This window comes from Bos taurus, chromosome 10, assembly GCF_002263795.3.
Source record: "Bos taurus isolate L1 Dominette 01449 registration number 42190680 breed Hereford chromosome 10, ARS-UCD2.0, whole genome shotgun sequence".
NCBI classification, from domain to species: Eukaryota; Metazoa; Chordata; class Mammalia; order Artiodactyla; family Bovidae; genus Bos; species Bos taurus.
The window spans coordinates 24,933,573-24,950,921 of NC_037337.1; the positions used below are offsets into that span (position 1 = coordinate 24,933,573).

The following is a 17,349-nucleotide window of genomic DNA, read 5'->3' on the forward strand; positions in this document are numbered from 1 at the left end:
TAAATTTAAAAAATAAATTAAAAAATGTAAAGGCTTAAAAAAAGAAAATGCAATTAAAATGTCATTTATCAAATGCTTGGGAACTAATTTAATATAAGGTATGCAAGACCTCTTCTTGATTCCTCTCCAATAACTCCAGAATAGTTTTGATTTGAGAGATAAAAATCACATAGGAGATGAGAAATGTCCTCACTTCTGAGGTCTGGGGTAACTAACATAAATCATGGCCTGGTACTCAGTGGTGACCAGTCCTTGCCACCTACAGACACTAATGCCAGGAAAGACCATTTCCTAAGGCTGCTCAATGAAATAGTGTTTTCAAAACCCCAAACAAGAGATTGGTATCATCTGTTTGGCTGTTGAACTAAATCTGTTTTCATATTGACAGGTATCCTAGCTCTGTTCTGGCTATTTCAGGGCATAATCAATTCCCTGTATCCACATTTTTCTTAACCCAATTAATCATAGCACTGGATTTGATGCTGGGCATTTAGGTCAATTAAGGTAAAAAAGCTATACAAAATAATAGATAAAATTTTTATAAGTATCCCTGCTTCCCAGGTGGCTTAGTGGTAGAGAGTCTGCCTGCCAACCAGGCAGACTATCTTTATTTACACATCATATATTCGTACATGTAGAAAATACCCCTGCATTGGGAAGATCCCCTAGAGAAGGGAGGGGCAACCGACTCCAGTGTTGGGAAATCCCATGGACAGAGGAGCCTGGCGGGCTACAGTCCATGGGGTCGTGAAGAGTTGGACATGACAGAGACTAAACAACAGCAACAATGCAAGTCCTCTACAAAAATCTTAACATTAACAAAAGAAATTAGAGAGGACCTAAATTAATGAAAGAAATTAGAGAGGACATAAATAAAGAGGTTATTGATCTAAAAAGACTCCATATGTTATGATGTCAATTATCCTAAATGAATTCATAAATTCAGCACAATCCTAATCAAATTACCTCAATCTCTTGTGGTAGAAGCTATTCTATACCTTACGTGGAAGTGCAAAGACCTAGAATAAGCCTTGAATAAGACAAAGAAAATACGACTTGCATTTCCAGATTTCAAAATGTGTATGAAGCCCCAGTAATTAAGATAGAATGGTCTGTTGGTATGAGGATAAAATAAATAAGTCAGTAAACAGAATCAAGTCCAAAAAGAGGTCATAATACATGTGCCATCAATTTTTTTTTCTCTAAAAGTGCCTATGCAGCTCCACTGGGGGAAAGTTGGTCTTTCTAGGATAATAGCTAGAATAATTGGCTATTTTTATTTTTTTAAAGTAGCAGTGTTTTGTAGCTTTCTGTGTTTAAGTTCTGTACATGTTTTCTTAGATTTATGCCTAAGGATTTAGGGTCTTTCTTGAACCATTGTAAATAGTATTATATTTTTAATTTAGGTATCCACATGTTTACTGATAGTATATAAAAATGCATTTCATTTTGTGTGTTTACCCTATATATCCTGAGACCTTCTGAACCCACTTAATAGTTATAGGAGTTTTGAAGAGTATATTCTTTGGGATTTTCTACATAGATAGAAAATAGTGGTAATTTGACTGCCTTTCTGGCTTAAAAGGTTGTTTATATATTTATTTGCTTTACTGCACTGGCTACAACGTCTAGCACTTGCTGAAGGAGAGCGATTAAAGTGGATATTCTCCCTTTGTTGCCTTCCTTAGGGAAAAGTATAATTTTTTACCAGTAAACATGCTAAGAGCTGTTGAGGAACTTCTCCATTATTTCTGTGTTTCTTAGAGTTTTAACCATGGTTGACTATTGGATTTTGGCAAATGCTTTTTCTACACATTGCTGCTGATGAACTAGCTCATCTTATTGTTGACTCATAACTCCTCCACTTCCCATGAGATGTCCTCCTCATCTTCTTTGTCTTGGGCCAAGTATGCATGTAGCATGACAGCAAATGACACTCACTTCTCTTCAAGGTCACCCAGTATTGTGAGACTGAAGGAGGTGAGGGACAGACAAGTCTGTGGGTTCCAGTTGTCCTCATAGTTCAAGTGTGACTTTCTTTGTCACAGTTTGTCCATACTTTTGTACCTATCAGACTTTCCTTTACAAATGTTACCTTCAGTTCAGTTTTGTTCAGTTTAGTTGCTCAGTTGTGTGTGACTCTTTGCGACCCCATGGAATGCAGCATGCCAGGCTTCCCTGTCCATCACCAACTCCTGGAGCTTACTCAAACTCACCATCCAACCATCTCATCCTCTTTTGTCCCCTTCTCCTTCCACCTTCAATCTTTCCCAGTTTCAGGGTCTTTTCCAATGAGTCAGTTCTTTGCACCATGTGGCTAAAGTATTGGAATTTCAGCTTCAGCATTAGTCCTTCCAATGAATATTCAAGACTGATTTCCTTTAGGATGGACTGGATGGATCTCCTTGCAGTCCAAGGGACTCTCAAGAGTCTTATCCAACACCACAGTTTAAAAGCATCAGTGTTACTCTAAGCTGACTTAAAGTGAATTCAGGCTCAACACCAGATATAAAGATAACAACTTTTTACATACTCGTCCACCAGCTTTGGCCATTGCCTGAGTTCTAATCCCTAGAACTAATCTCTTATTCTACATCACTCATGGTTCTGCTTTTCTGATTGTGCCCTGACACAAAGTCTAAGAGGAAATGATTAAGGAAGTAGTTTTGATGGTGATTCCACACAACTAGACCCAGTTTTGTGATGAAGTAAAACTGCCAGTTTTACTGGCACATTTGAAAATGGGGCACATTTTCAAATTTAGACAACTTTACACATGTTCTGTACAGTTGATTTAAAGTCAAAAATTCAAGTGGAGAATATATTAGTAGAAAATTACTCTGGACACCTGTTTCCAAATAACGTAGAAGGTGCCTTTAACTAGAACTAAATCTTCTGATCCAGACCACAACTTAAATAACCACAGGACTATCATTTCTTGTCTGGGGTCTGCGGGTGTGCATTTCAGCTGGGGTCCTGCAGCAGGGGGGCTCTCTCTTACTAAGCTCCAGGGTTTTTGTACAGCTTTTCCTATTACTTCAAGCACTGTGAGTCACTAAGAGCACAGAAGTACTTTGCAGAGTCTTCCAGTTGTAAGGCTGAAATGGTGAGGCTGATGGATTTATCTGCTTTCTTAAAGTTTACAGAGTAGCGGTCTTTCCTTGCATTTGTCACTTCTGAACCCTGACGAATAACGGAAGTCATCTGTCCACTGGGAAGTTGCTTGTACCAGTAAAGGTAGTAAGCGGTCCAACTTGTTTCATACCGACAGTTCAGGGTGACTGACTGCCCCACATGGCTGGATACATCTGACTGGTCTTGAGTGACTTTCTGGGCCACACCAGATCCTGTGAGGAAAAAAAAAAAAATCAGAAAACAGATGAAGCAATGAATAAAATAGTGTAGGAGTTGTTGAGGATCCAAAGACAAAAAATTGAAATCATAAGATGCCTGCTTTTCTCCAGTCCTCATTTCCTCCCCAAGTCCCTGTGAAGCTCCAGGCGCCTGTGTGCAGGCCTTTCACCCTGAACACTCGCTCCCATGTTTGGAAGCCTCCCTACCAGAGAAAGCGACAGCCAGGAACACCCAGAGAAGACTGGAGAGCGGCATGAGGCATGGATTTCCCTGCACAAATGTGCTTAGTTCTGCCTCAAGCTAAGAGATCAGTGTCTTTGAGTGCCTGGCAGCACATATACATACTACCCGGTACCTGTGTGACTCCCCACAACAGGAAGTGGGGGCTGTCATGTTCATAGACCATGTGGTCTGTGCACACATGGGAAAAAGTCTGGCTCACCACAAACCTTTAATTTGTCTGCTTGTCTTTCCCTGGTCACTAAATTAGGCAGATCCTGAAAGAAGGCGTGAAAAAAGCAATCAGTATTAAAATTTGAGCAGAGGAGAACTGAATATTAAACAAGTTGATGTACATTGATAATTATTCAGCAAAATAGTTTTGCCATCCTGTTTAAGATATAATTTACTATAGCCTATGAAACCTTTTCTAATGTACTAACAGGTCGTTCATTTAGCCTAGTCTTACTTTTCTCCATCCAGAATGTAATGACTCTTTTAAAAAGCTTGCAGATCTTAGGCTTCTTGGTGAATGGAAATTTTATTCAAAATCATTAATATATCTCTGTCTTTGTATTGAGTTTTGTGACTCTATTTAGGTTTTTCAATAAATAAAATTACTTCACCATGAAATGACAAAAAAAAAAAATCAGTTCATCTGACTTTCAGCATCTATTCAGTTTTAAATATTGAATGAAATTGTACAGGAGTAAAATATTCTTTTGAAATTTGAAATTGAGTCTTATTTATTAGACTTTGAGGAAGATCAGGATATTCAGTCCTGTCCCTTCCACATATAGAATTGCATTTATTAGACCATGTGTCCTGGAATTGTCCTGATGTCACATTTTCTATGTCATTGGTCCAAAGTGTTCAGTCTCATTGAACTTGTTAATGGCTCATTATTTTTCTCTTTGTAAAATAAATTCAAGATAAGTATGCCAGATCTTTCTGTGACATAATGCTGTAATGTCCTCCTACAAAACTTGGTATCTACAGATTTTAAACACTTTTTTTGTTGTTGTTCAGTCACTAAGTCATGTCCAAACTTTGCGACCCCATGGACTGCAGCACCCCAGGCTACACTGTACTTCAGTATCTCCCAAAGTTGCTCTAATTCATGTACATTGTGTCAGTGATGCTATCTAACTACCTCATCCTCTGCTGTACCTTTCTCATCCTGCCCTCAATCTTTCCCAGCATCAGAGTTTTTACAATAAGTCGGATCTTCGCATCAGGTGGCCAAAGTACTGGAGCTTCAGCATCAGTCCTTCCAGTGAATATTCATGGTTGATTCTATTAGGACTGACTGGTTTGTCCTCCTTGCAGTCCAAGGGACTCTCAAGAGCTTTATCCAGCACCACAATTCAAAGGCATCAATTCTTCAGCATTCAGCCTTATTTATGGTCAAATTCTCACACCACACATGACAATTGGAAAAACCATAGCTTTGATTATACAGACCTTTGTCAGCAAAGTGATGTGTCTGCTTTTTAGTATGCCATATTAAGCTTCTCTGGGGCACAAGTATTTAAGAAAATGCCTGCAAACTCAGGAGACATAAGAGATGTGGGTTTGATCCCTGGGTCAGGAAGATCCCCCTGGAGGAGGGCATGGCAACCCACCCCAATATTCTTGCCTGGAAAATCTCATGAACAGAGGAGACTGGAGGGCTACGGTTCATAGGGATGCAGAGCCGGACACTACTGAAGCAACTTAGCCCACCTGCTGGTTTTTCATATCTTTTCTTCCAAGGAGCAAGCATCTTTTAATTTCATGGCTTCAGTCACCATCCATAGGGATTTTGGAGCCCAAGAAAGTAAAATCTGTCATTACTTCTATTTTTCCCCTTCTATTTGCCATCAAGTGATGGGATTAGATGCCATGATCTTAGATTTCTGAATGTTGAGTTTCAAGCCAGTTTTTTCACTCTCCTCTTTCACACTCATCAAGAGGCCCTTTAGTTCCTCTTCACTTTCTCCCATTAGAGTGGTATCATCTGCATATCCAAGGTTTTTGATATTTCTCCCAGCAATCTTGATTCCAGCTTGTGATTCATCCAGCCCGACATTTCGCATGTTATACTCTGCATATAAGTTAAATAAGAGGACTGACAATACAGCCTTGATGTACTCCTTTCCCAATTTGGAACCAGTCGGTTGTTCCATGTCCGGTTCTAACTGTTGCTTCTTGACCTGCATACAGATTTCTCAGGAAACAAGTAAGGTGGGCTGGTATTTTCATCTTCTTAAGAATTTTCCAGTTTGTTGTTATCCACACAAAGTTTTTAGTGTAGTAAATGAGACAGATGTTTTTCTGGAATTCCTTTGCTTTCTCTATGATCCCATGAATGTTGGCAATTTGATCTCTAGTTCCTCTGCCTCTTTGAAACCCAGTTTGTATATCTGGAATTTCTTGGTTCACGTACTGCTGAAGGCTAGCTGAAGGATTTTGAGCATAATCTTACTGGTATGTGCAATGAGCACAATTGCATAATAATTTAAACAATCTTTGTTATTACCCTTCTTGGGACTGGAATGAATACTGACCTTTTCCAATACTGTTCAAACACTTAGTATATGTCAATACCACAGAACTTAATGATTGAAGCTTTGTATACTCTACATGATCATGAAGTATGTATCTCTCAATCTTCCACTTGGTTTCATCATTTTAATAGATAAATTCATTTAAAAGAACCAAAAGCAAACAAACAAGTAGAAAAGGAAGTATTAGATACAGTCTTAAAAACAGTGCCAGTTCTTAGAATTTAAGTTCAAAAGAACTCATTAATGAGTAATACAGGGAGGAGAGTTTATATGAGGTTGAACCATTTATTCTTCTGTCCCATATGAACTCTGAGTGACAGGCAGCTGATGTCCTGGTTTCTAATTATTTACAAGGAAGCAGGGGAGACCACAAATGCCTAGAGCAGTCTGGGGAACACCAAGATAATACATATATTATATGTATCAGTATGTTATATTTATCACATGTTTTATATCCACCTTTTTAAGAATAGTTGTGAAATTGATAACATTTGTAAATTCTTATTACCACCACTAAAATTAAGGTACAGAACCATTCCACCACCCTAAAGAACTTGCTTTGCCAACCATCCCCACCTCTGCAACCCTTGAAAATTGCTGATGCCTTGGTTTCCAATTATTTGTAACTAGGCAGAAGAGACCACAAAGTCCCACAACAGCCTGGGAAGCAGCTTGATATTCTAAACTATATATGCTAATATAATAATTACATATACATACAAAGAAATTTATATTGCCAAAAGTTTATTAAAATACAGATTGCGATCTGATACCTCAGTTTTATATGCACTCTGGTTTTGATGCATAGCTCTGTGAAACTCTATCACATGTATGAGCTCTTGTTACCACCATTAAAATCATCACTTAGAATTGTTCCATCTCTCTAAAGAAATCCTCTTTGCACACCTTACTGAGGCCTGCACTTCTTTACAATCCAGGTCACTACTGATCTCCTTTCATCTCTGTATTTTGTCCTGTTGAGACTGTTGAATAAGTAGAATCACACTATGTATACAACCATAATAATCCAGTAAGTGTAATCATACACCATGTAGCCTCTGAGGTTGTTTTTTACTCAGCATAACATCCTGAGATCCATCTAGACTATAGCATATATCAATAATTTTTACCTTTTAATCACTACAGACTGTCCCCAACTTAATTTAGGATAATTCAATTTAGGATTTTTGACTTTACAGTAGTGAGAAAGTGGTATGCATTCAGTAGAAACCATGCTTGGAATATTGAAGTTTTATCTTTTCCTGGGCTAGCAACATGCAGTATTATGTTTCCTGATGATTCTGGGCAGCAGCAGTGAGCTGAGCTCCTGGCCAGCCTCAAAATCATGAGTGTAAACAACCAACACATTTACAGCCATTTCATACCCATATAACCATTCTGATTTTCATTTTCAGTACAGTACTCAACACATTCATAAGATTTTCATCATTTTAAAGTAGACTGTTTGAGACAATTTTTTTCCCAGCTGTAGGCTAATGTGAGTATCGGCCACATTTAAGGGAAGCTACCGCTTCCCTGATAGCTGAGTTGGTAAAGAATTTGCTGCAAAGCAGAAGACCCTGGTTTGATTCCTGGGTTAGGAAGTTCCTCTGGAGAAGGGATAGGCTACCCACTCCAGTATACTTGGGTTTCCCTTGTGGCTCAGCTGGTTAAGAATCCACCTGAAATGCAGGAGACCTGTGTTCAATCCCTGTATTGAGAAGATGCCCTGGAGAAGGGAAAGGCTACCCACTCCATTAGTCTGGCCTGGAGAATTCCATAGACAGCCCATAGGGTCGCAATGAGTCGGATACGACTGAGCGACTTTCACTTTCAAGGGAAGCTAGGTTAAATATATTAGATGGGTTATCATTTTTAAAATTTTTATTTGTATTGAAGTATAGTTTCTTTACAATGTTAGTTTCTGCAATGCAGCAAAGAAAATCTGTTATACATGTATATATTTATCTCCACTCTTTTTTTAGATTTCCTTCCCATATTAAATGAACTTTTGACTTACCATTGTTTCAACTTAAAATGATTTATTGCAAAATAATCTTATTGAAGTTGAGAAGATGTATAAATAGTATCTCATTGTGTAAATGTACTACAGGATATTTATCTGTTCATTCAGTGAAGATCACTGGTTAATTTCAAGTACTAATGTACATATTTTTGTGTGAACATAAAGTTTTCTTTTCTCAAGCATAAATACCCAGAAGTGTGATTGCTGGGTTGTTCAGTAAGTGAATATTTAAGTTTATGTGAAACTCTTGGATTGTTTTCTAGAATGACTGGGCAATTCACCCACCAGCAATGCATGAGTGATGCAATTTCTCTGCTTCCTTGCCAGAACTTGGTATTGTCAGTAATTTTCATTTTAGCCCTTATGATAGATGTAAAGTGATTTCTCTTTGTAATTTTAATTTGGATTTCCCTAATATAATTTAGGGGTATATTCTTTGGATTTTCTACATAGGTAATCATGTTACCAGCAAATAGTGGCAGTTTTACTTCTTCTTTCAACTCCATTAGATTGTTACATCTACTTTCTTTATTGCACTGGCTCCAACATCTAGCCCTGTACGGAAGGAGTGACGAGAATGGACACTGGTTTTGTTCTCTTTATTAAAGAAAATCATAGTTTTTTACTAGTAAGAATGCCTTAGCTATTGAGGAGATTTCCCACTCTTGCGTTGCTCAGAGTTTTCACCATTACTGACTACTGAATTTTTGCAAATCCTTTTTTTCTGACTAGATTAATATGATGACATGATTTTTCTTTTCTACCCTGTTAATATGATGAATTCCATCCATTGGTTTTCAATATTAAAGTGTCTTGCACTCTTGAAAGAAATTACATTTGTGCTCGATATATTATTCATTTTGTATATCAATGAATTTTACTTGCCAAAATATTTTCAGAAATTTGTATCTATCTTCAAGACAAAAGATATTTCCCTGTAGTTTTTTGTTCTTTATAGTCTTTGTCTGATTTGGGTATCAGGCTAATATTAGCCTCATAAAATGAGTGAAGAATTATTTTCTTTCTATTTTCTGCAAGAAACTGTATATAATTCAATGTTTGACAGAATTCTTCACTGACACTGAGTCCGGGATTTTTTTTTAAATTAAAACTGCAATTTCTTCATAGACATCATGACTTCAGCTATCTCTGGCCTCTGCTCTGAGGAGAGATGAGGAGGAGCAACTGCTGGAGCCCACAGTGAGGTTTGGGGACAGACAGCAGGTGCCTCCAGAGCGCTGTGCCCCGTGCAGAAGTAGGTTCCTGCATCTGAGGGCTGGTCAGCCGTGAGGTGTAGGGAGCTGTGCTGTTTTGTCTCTCCAAATCGACCTGTCAGTCTCTGCTCTGTCTTCACTTCTCTACCCTTAGCTAATATCATCAAGAAGACAGAACTTCCCCCAGGCCTCTGCTTATACCACTGTAAGTTTTAAAATGCGCTTGAGGAATTGCAGTACATGGTGAAGTTCTCTCCTTCTTGCAGAAGCAAGAATTCAGGAAAATGCTTTATCTGTTGCCCATTCAGTTCTGTTCAGAAAAGCAGAGGGAAGTAACAGAGAAAGTCTGATTAGATGTTTATTCTCTCTATGTATAATGGTCTGTTTCATTCTTCTTGTGTATTTTCTCCTTTCCATGTCTCCCTCCCCAACTCCCTCTATCTCCCACATTTTAGTTTTTATGTTTTTCTCAATATCCTGCTCTCAGTCATAAAATCCCACTCCTACAGTTGCCTGCAGATAAGATTCCTCTGTGCTGAATTTTCTAGGAGCAATCAGGGAAACCCCAAACTCACGTGATATTTGTATCCATAAGATCAACACTGGTGCTAACAGTAGCATCTCCCTTTTCTTCCTCTTCAGAAAGAGTTGCTGAATCAGCCTGCTCCTAAAAGGGTTTCCTTTGTATCAGCTTCTTCCAGACCTATAGAAATGTAGCCTATACTGCCTTTTGGAAAGAAAATAGAAAGGAGTGATAACAATTTGAGACAGCCAATCAGACATACTACCTTATTACCCGCCCATCTTCCCCAGGGAGTGTTTATGTTTGCAGATGCTGCCCCCCTGTGACTGGATCAAAAATTGCTGATCCAGTCAGTTCAGTTCAGTTTAGTTCAGTTGCTCAGTCATGTCCGACTCTTTGTGACCCCATGAATCGCAGCACGCCAAGCCTCCCTGTCCATCACCAATTCCGGGAGTTCACTCAGACTCACGTCCATCCAGTCAGTGATGCCATCCAACCATCTCATCCTCTGTCGTCCCCTTCTCCTCCTGCCACCAATCCCTCCCAGCATCAGAGTCTTTTCCAATGAGTCAACTCTTCTCATGAGGTGGCCAAAGTACTGGAGTTTCAGCTTTAGCATCATTCCTTCCAAAGAAATCCCAGGGCTGATCTCCTTCAGAATGGACTGGTTGGATCTCCTTGCAGTCCAAGGGACTCTCAAGAGTCTTCTCCAACAACACAGTTCAAAAGCATCAATTCTTCGGCACTCGGCCTTCTTCACAGTCCAACTCTCACATCCATACATGACCACAGGAAAAACCATAGCCTTGTGCCAGGGTCCAGCCTCGGTTGATCCAGGGTATTTGAAGGAGAGACGGCGTCAGCGATTTATTTAAATATTAATTAGAGATATAAAGAGTAATAGAATGGGCTGAGTAGCTTGGTTTACACGGAAAATCAATATAACCTGTGACATCAGGTTAGCTCTGACCATAGAGGCCGCAGGCACCCTCTCGAATAGCGGAAGGTGCCCCACCTTAGACACCTTCTCGAGTGGGTCTTAGAAGCCCAGGCAGATAAACGGTCGCTGAGGACCTCCACGCTCCAGAGACTCAGCCGGAATGTGAAAAGAAAGAATGACACATCTGCCAATGCAAGAGATACAAGAGACATGGGTTCAATCCCTGGGTCAGGAAGGTCCCCTGGAGGAGGGCATGGCAGCCCACTCCCATATTCTTGCCTGGAGAATCCCATGGACAGAGGAGCTTGGCAGGCTACAGTCCATGGGGTCGCACAGAGTCAGACACGACTGAAGGGACTTAGTAGCAGTGGCATTGGTGTAATGGATTGTGTTTCCCTCTACGGTACACAAGAATCTCAGCAGATGAGACCTTAAAAAGACTAGAGTGCTGAGAGAAGCAGAAGGATAGAATAGTTGTGCATCTGACTGGAAACCTCTTTGACAGAGAATTGGGAATATAAGTTAAGAAATCCATTTCTTCAAATAATTTTATGCCAAATAATTTTAGGCTTCAGGGACCAAGCATAACTAAAACTCAGGGTCAAGAACTTGATAGATCTTAGGGGGACAGAACGGGTGACCATGGCAGAGGGAAAGAAAAGCTCTCCAGTATAGACATCAGACAGGTCAGAAAGTCACAGGGCAGAGTGGGCAGCAGAAGATAAGTACAGCAAAACTAGCATTGCTTAATGTGCCTGGTTCTATGACACCCCGTTGGATCTTGTCACTGAAAGTGTGTCTATGTTGTGGAGTTGACCACCATTTATAGGAGCTCTCTTAAGACTTGTCTGAACAGCACACTCTGCCCCAACCCCATTAGCTTCAATGTGGAAAAAGAGCATCAGCTTTCAGCTGCACTGTTTTGATGTCACCTTATCCTTTACCCACTCAGTGACAAGAAAGAATAAGCAGCACAGAAGTTCTTACACTAACAGTGTTTGGAGTTTGTTGTTCTTGGACTTTTTATTTGAAAATTTGGTAATTTCTCAGTGATTTAAAAGTCACTGAACTGACTTATATCCATTTTAGCATCCTTTGATTTAATTCATTTTAACCATACTTAGCAAGCTCTCCTACAACCATATTTAGAAGGCAGCTTTTCTTTGCTTCTGAATGTGTATCTCAGAAAGGAGATGAGAAAGATAACTGCAAGATAAATAAATGCAGGAGCTCTTTGTAGAATAGACACTAAATGAATCCAGGAGCTGGATGAGGGATGTGTAACGAGGCTCAAGAGATGATTTACAGTTGCGAACTTTATGAAAATTGCATGTCATTTTTTAAATACTTTTAATTTGAAATCACTATAGATTCATGGAAGTTTCCAAAAATGTACAAGGAGGCTCTGTGTACTCTTTACCCGGTCTCCTCCATGGTGTCTACACCAGGAAATTAACTTTAGTAAAATCCACAGGTTTCAATTTTTAAACTTCCCCAGTTTTGCATGCAGTCATTTGTGTGTGTGTGTGTGTGTGTGTGTAGCTCTATTCAATTTACACACGTACAGATTCATGTATTCATGTATATCACATGTATAGGTTCTACACCACAATCAAGATGCACAACTGTTTCATCATAACAAGGTTTCCCTAGGCCATGCACACCTTTGTAGCCACACTGACCCCCTTCCCTAATCATTAACCCCAGACAATCACTAATCTGTTCTTCATCCATACAATTTTGTTGTTTAGTAATGTCATAGAGTGGCTTCCCTGGTGGCTTAATGGTAAAAGAATCTGCCTGCCAATGCAGGCTTACTCCTTGGGTCAGGAAGAGCCTCTGGAGAAGGAAATGGCAACCCACTCCAGTATTCTTGCCTGGGAAATCTCTTGGAGAGAGGAGTCCATGGGATTGCAAAGAGTCAGGCATGACTTATCGACTAAACAACAACAGTGTCCTAGAAATGGAATTATATAGAAGTAACTAATGAGTTTTTTTTCACTTAGCATAAGTACTAAAATCATGAGATCTATCCAAGTTACTGTATGTGTCCAACTTGTTGGTCTTTTTATTTCTGATTAGTATTCCATGGTATAGATGCGCCACAGTTTGCTTAGCCGGTAACCCCTGAGGGACACTGGCTTGTTTCTACATTTCGGCTGCTGTGAATAAAGCTGTTATGAATATTCAGGCACGAATTTTATGTGAATAAAATCTTTTATTTATTTAGAATAAGTGTCCAAATGTGTGATTACATGTTTCGTTTCATGAGAAACTGCAAAGCTATTTTCCAGAATGCCCGTATCATTTTATATCTTCATCAGCAATTTGTGAATGACTGAGTTTTTCCCACGTTTGCCAGAATTTAGTGTTATCACAGAGAAGGCAATGGCACCCCACTCCAGTACTCTTGCCTGGAAAATCCCATGGATGGAGGAGCTTGGTGGGCTGCAGTCCATGGGGTCGAGAAGAGTCAGACATGACTGAAGGACTTCACTTTGACTTTCCACTTTCATGCATTGGAGAAGGCAATGGCAACCCACTCCAGTGTTCTTGCCTGGAGAATCCCAGGGATGGGGGAGCCTGGTGGGCTGCCGTCTATGGGGTCACACAGAGTCGGACACGACTGAAGTGACTTAGTAGTAGTGTTATCACTACTTTTTATTTTAGCCCCACTGAGATTTGTGTAGTGATATTTCATTCTGGCTTTAATTTGCATTTCTCTGATGGCTAATATTGTTGAACATCTTTCAGGTGCTGATTTGCAATCTGCATATCCCCTCTTGGGTGAAACACCTGTTCGAATGCATTGCCCGTTTTCTTCCCTCATAGCTCAGTTGGTTAAGAATCCACCTGCAATGCGGGAGACCTAGGTTCGATCCCTGGGTTGGGAAGATCTACTGGAGAAGGGAAAGGCAACCCATTCCAGTATTCTGGCCTGGAGAATTCCACGGGGTCGCAAAGAGTCAGAGATGACTGAGCGACTTTCACTTTCACCCCCAGTTCTGTAACTTATCTTTTCATATTTTAACAGGGTCTTTTACAGAGGAAAGGTTTTTAATTTTGATTTAGTTGGTGTGTGTGTGTGTCTGTGAGTGTATCATGCTTTCAGTGTCAAATCTAAGATTTACTTAGCTGCAAGCCTGAAGCTTTTATCTTATGCTTTTTCTAAGAGTTGCACAGTTTTATATGTTACATTTAAGCCCATGATCCATTTTGAGTTAACTTTTATAATGTATATATTTTTTAATATTTTTTAAAAGGGCTGTGTCATCATCTTTGTTTCAGCCTTTACCTATTTGCTGTTATTAAGTAACTAGTTCAACACAACATAACCAAAATGTGGACTGAAGACTTCTCATAGGAGAGTGAAAAAAAATTTGTTCTTTGAGCCTGTGACTTTCCGTTTTTATACTTACTGTGATTTCTCTACCTAAAGAGTAAAATTAAAACTGTAGTAAAAAGCCAAGCCCTTCTCGATTCATCGCTTCTGAAATCCTCTACCATGTATTATAGGGCAATGCTTTCTAGTATAGATTCAGAAAATGGTTACATCTGTCTTATGATTGAAGATAACTGTAATCTCTTCTAACATATACATTTCTTTAACTTTAAAGTTCTCTGAGAAAAATGCCTATCAATCTTTAAGTCATCAAACTGAGCTAAAAGTCAGAATCTCCTTTATTGTATATAACTTCTTTCCTATAATTGAGCATGTGTTTCTTGAAGAAGAGAATACTCTTTACAAATTGTCTCAAGAATGAAAATTCCCTCTTTCTGTTATTACTTTTTGAGAAAATTACAGGCTTCCATGGACCTTGTTTTCACAGACAGCATTCCAAGGTCAAACAGCTCATTTCTCCAAGGATGTGGTGATTCTTCTTTCTACTGTCTCAGGGGCAGTCTTTTAAATACCAATTTTTTTAATACAAATATTACAATTGAGGATAACACTTTCTAAAAGTTTTCTTAAGGGTCATGAATCCAGGAGCTTAAAATTTTTCTTGATCCAAATAAGTCAGCCCTTGAAAACAGAAAACAGAAAAACAGACAAGGCATTTTCTTGTCTTAGGCTTGGACTCCCAGTGGTAGGAGTATTTATCCCTAAACTAGGTCTTTAGATTTGAAAGAAAAAAATATACAAAGAAGCAGCAAAAGTCACGGCAATGGTAAAGGTAAATAGAAACAGATAGTTTGACACCATCCAGCTGTACTCATGGGCAATAGCTAGTGTATGGAGAACACCTGTTATACAAGGGCCATTTCCTTTGAACCCTAGAAACTAGGATGGAAAGGGAAAGTATTGGGACTCAAAGGGAACTAAGGTAGCTATGACTTTCAGTCTGGACCACTGCTCCCTCCTTGCCCACTACCATCCTTAGCTTAATAGGATTCATATCTTTAGCCACAGCAAGTAAATATTTGAGGCTAAAGTTCACAGATTAAAAAGTCTAGAGATGAAAGCAGAAAAGAGATAATACAGGGGTACTTTAACATTGGCTGAAACCTAGAAGAATCACTGATAAGAGGGACTTCCAAGTTTACAAGAGAACAAGTCTATATACCTTACTATAGACTCACTCAGGTGATTAAGATGGCTCTGTCTATGCCAACAGGAGGGAGACCATTTAATTTAATTGCAAGCCTGAAAATAGTACCATATGAAGAAAATCTGTTCAAACAGAAAGAGAACTTATGACACATATAAACAGAAGTATTCTTAAGGTGATGAGAAATGAACTACAAGAAATAATAGATCCGCAATTACCTAACAGCATCCAAAGGGTAGACGCTCTATATCTGTTGATTTTATGAATTAATTATTCTTCAGTCAACCAATATTTAATGTGTAACCACTATGTGCTCTGTACTGTGTAATGTACAATGCATTCACGTTTCCTAACCCTGTGGAGCTCACAGTTATAGTCATAACAGAGACATTACTTTGCCAACAAAGGTCCATATAGTCAAAGCTATGATTTTTCCAGTAGTCATGTATGGATGTGAGAGTTGGACCATAAAGAAGGCTGAGTGCCGAAGGATTGATGCTTTTGAAGTGTGGTGTTTGAGAAGACTCTTGAGAGTACCTTGGACTGCAAGGAGATCAAACCAGTCCATCCTGAAGGAAATCAGTCCTGAATATTCATTGAAAGGATTGATGCTTAAGCTGAAGCTCCAATACTTTGGCCACCTGATGCGAAAAACTAACTCATTGGAAAAGACCCTGATGCTAGGAAAGATTGAAGAAGGGGATGACAGAGGATGATGGTTGGATGGCATCACTGATTCAATGGACATGAGTTTGAGCAAGCTCTGGGAGATAGTGAAGGACAGAGAAGCCTGGTGTTCTGCAGTCCATTGGGTCACAAAGAGTCAGATGTGACTGAGCTACTGAAAAATACAATACATAGTTATAGATATAGATGTAGATACATAAAAGCATATTAATTGCAACATCCCTTTTGTCTTGGGCTTTGAAGACAGCCTGCAATACATGAGAACACATGGAGAGAGACCACAATACAAGCTTGAAGACACTTGCAAAACATTTATAAGGCCACTTTTTAACTTTCCTTAGCCTATTCTGCACAATAATGATATATGAGAAAACTGATAATTCACTAAAGAGTTAGAATAAATAGGGACTTCACAGGTGGTACAGTGGCTAAGATGCTGAACTCCCAATGCTAGGGACCTGGGTTTGACCCCAGACAGAAAATTAGATCCCATGTGCTGCAACTAAGAGCTGGCACAGCCAAATAAATTTTAAAAATATTAAAAACAAAAGAGAAAAAAGTGAAGCTGTGGTGGTATGTGTTTTTTTCAATCTTCCTTAAGTTAGAGGAGATTCAAAGGATTGACACAGAGAGTTTGAAATATTTCCCTGGAGTCTGGAGGATTTTGAAGCTCACGTTAGGGTGCAATGACAACTTCTCTCACTTTACTGTGGTAAAGAATCTGACTGCCAATGCAGGAGTCAATCCCTGGGTCAGGAAGATTCCCTGGAGAAAGAAATGGCAACCCACTCCAGTATTCTTGACTGAGAAATCCCATGGATGGAGGAGCCTGGCGGGCTACAGTCCATGGGATTGCAAAGAGTCAATTCTAGGATACATTTTTCTTCTTTCACATGTTTGATTTATTCCTTGAAACTGCTTACTTCATTAAAAGTTGATCTCTAGATGACTTTACTTCCTTCTTTCCAACACATTTTACAAAATTCAACTCTTTAAACTAGTTAATTACTTGATGACTTGGCTATGTAAGTCTATTGTCTCTCTCTCTCATCTCTCTCTCCTTCACACACATGTGTGTCGCACACACACACACACACATACACACACACACACACACTTATAGTTTCTTTTCTGGAAAGTTGCTCTTTATTGGGATCATTGTTATTTGTAAATAGGAATAGAAAATCCTTACACAAGGAAGAGTATCTTCCTTTTTGGAATTCCAGACAAAAGCAAACCCACTAGGTTAATTCCCACCTAATATCACAGCAATAGTGCAGAGACTGA

The 17,349-nt window shown here is 39.2% G+C and overlaps 1 gene segment (V, D, J or C); it reads right to left on the minus strand.

Annotated features, from left to right (window-relative positions):
• Positions 1-2,853: 2,853 nt before the first annotated feature.
• On the minus strand, positions 2,854-3,926 carry LOC788997 (T-cell receptor alpha chain V region HPB-MLT-like). The segment is given in 2 exon segments: positions 2,854-3,347; positions 3,561-3,926. Coding segments are annotated over 2 exon segments (363 nt in total).
• Positions 3,927-17,349: the final 13,423 nt, after the last annotated feature.